The sequence below is a fragment of the Henckelia pumila genome, chromosome 2, assembly GCF_033568475.1.
Source record: "Henckelia pumila isolate YLH828 chromosome 2, ASM3356847v2, whole genome shotgun sequence".
In the NCBI taxonomy this organism is placed as follows: domain Eukaryota; kingdom Viridiplantae; phylum Streptophyta; class Magnoliopsida; order Lamiales; family Gesneriaceae; genus Henckelia; species Henckelia pumila.
This window is the reverse complement of record NC_133121.1, coordinates 37,227,653-37,229,279: the sequence shown is the minus strand read 5'-3', so window position 1 is coordinate 37,229,279 and position 1,627 is coordinate 37,227,653. Positions and strand designations below refer to the sequence as shown.

The 1,627-nt window shown below is 39.7% G+C and overlaps 1 protein-coding gene across 1 annotated transcript; it reads left to right on the top strand.

The window, feature by feature from the left end:
• Nucleotides 1–361: 361 nt before the first annotated feature.
• On the top strand, nucleotides 362–1,153 carry LOC140877500 (uncharacterized). Its single transcript, XM_073281038.1, has one exon. The coding sequence runs from the start codon at nucleotides 362–364 to the stop codon at nucleotides 1,151–1,153; it is 792 nt and encodes a 263-aa protein (XP_073137139.1).
• The last annotated feature ends 474 nt before the right edge of the window (nucleotides 1,154–1,627 follow it).

The following is a 1,627-nucleotide window of genomic DNA, read 5'->3' as shown; positions in this document are numbered from 1 at the left end:
CTATGTCCCAACCATCATTATGGACGACACCCTGAAGATGCATCATTTCAAGATAGGACTGACGTGTCGAATTCAGTCAGCCTTGGCAGCCTATCAGGCCACGATCTTTGTTGATCTAATAGGAGCAGCCATTAGAGATGAGACTGATATCAAACGGCGTGAGGACGAGCACAAAAACAAGCGACCCCTCTCTGGCCCGTCCAACCAAAGTGGATAGAAATTTAAGAGGCCAAGTCAATCTAGTGGCCCATGCAAAAGTCCCTCTCCTATCAACACAAATATTAAGTCTTGCCCCACCAGCAACTTTTGCCACCTTAATGAAAGTCATAAGACAACTGGTGCATGGTTCAACTGTGGAAAGATGGGACACCACATTTCTTATTTTCCCGAGCCTAAGAATGTGGGGACAAGAACGAACATTGGCGCTACCTCAAGCAAGACAAAAGAAAACAAACTCAATGCTCAGGTGTTTACCATCACTCAAGAGGAGGCTGCTGACGCAAACGATGTCATAGCAGGTACCATTCTAATCAAAAATTACCTTCTTATGTGTTGTTTGATTGCGGTGCAACACATTCATTTATATCTAAAGAGGTTTTCTAATAAGTTAGTATTTGAACCTATAACACTTGTCGAACCTTTTAGAGTAGCAACTCCTACTAGCAAAACTATTGAGACTCATAAGGTACACCGCAATTGCAATGTATGTATCAATAGGCATACTTTCGAAGCTACTCTGATTCAACTCAATATGTTGGAGTTCAATTCAATTCTGGGTATGGACTGGTTATCCAAGAACCATACATTGGACGATTATAAGAGGAAGAATGGGAAACTTAGGGTGTCAAACCAAGAGGAATTCATCTATCATGGCAAGGGCAAGGGATGTAAATCCCTTTTATCTGCTTCCCAGACCTGGAAAGATATGAAGAGCGGTGAAGAAATTTATCTATCAATGATTAACGAAGTAAAAGGAGCAGAACTCAGACTGGAAGATATTCCGGTAGTACAAGAATTCCCAGACGTCTTTCCTGAGGAACTTCGTGGAATCATTCCAAACCGCAAAGTGGGATTTGAAATTAATTTGGTACCTGGTTCTGCACCAATTTCAAAGGAACCATATCAAATGGCCTCAATGAACTTAAGGAGTTAAAGGATCAACTCCAAGAGTTGTTGGATAAGAAGAAAATCGGACCAAGCACATCTCTGTGGGGAGCTCCGGTCTTGTTTTTAAAGAAGAATGACGGGAGTATGAGATTGTGCATCGACTATAGAGAATTGAATAAGAACACAATCAAGAATAAATACCCCCTACAGAGGATAGATGATATATTCGATCAACTCAAATGAGCTACAGTTTACTCAAAGATTGACCTAAGGTCAGGATACCATCAACTGAAGGTCAAAGATGAAGACATCCCGAAGACAGCCTTCAGGACAAGGTATGGACACTATGAGTTCACTGTAATGCCCTTAGGATTTTTGGATAAATCAAATAAATAATTTAGATAAATTAAACTTAAAAATAAAAACCATAATAATTATTAAATCTTTATGTATGCAACTTAGTAATTTTGATTTTAGGCGCTACACCCGGTACCCATTCATATGCATTTGTATTTGAATT

Excerpts from the sequence above, each read along its gene's own strand:
- LOC140877500 (XM_073281038.1), top strand. The coding sequence starts at position 362 with ATGGGACACCACATTTCTTATTTTCCCGAGCCTAAGAATGTGGGGACA.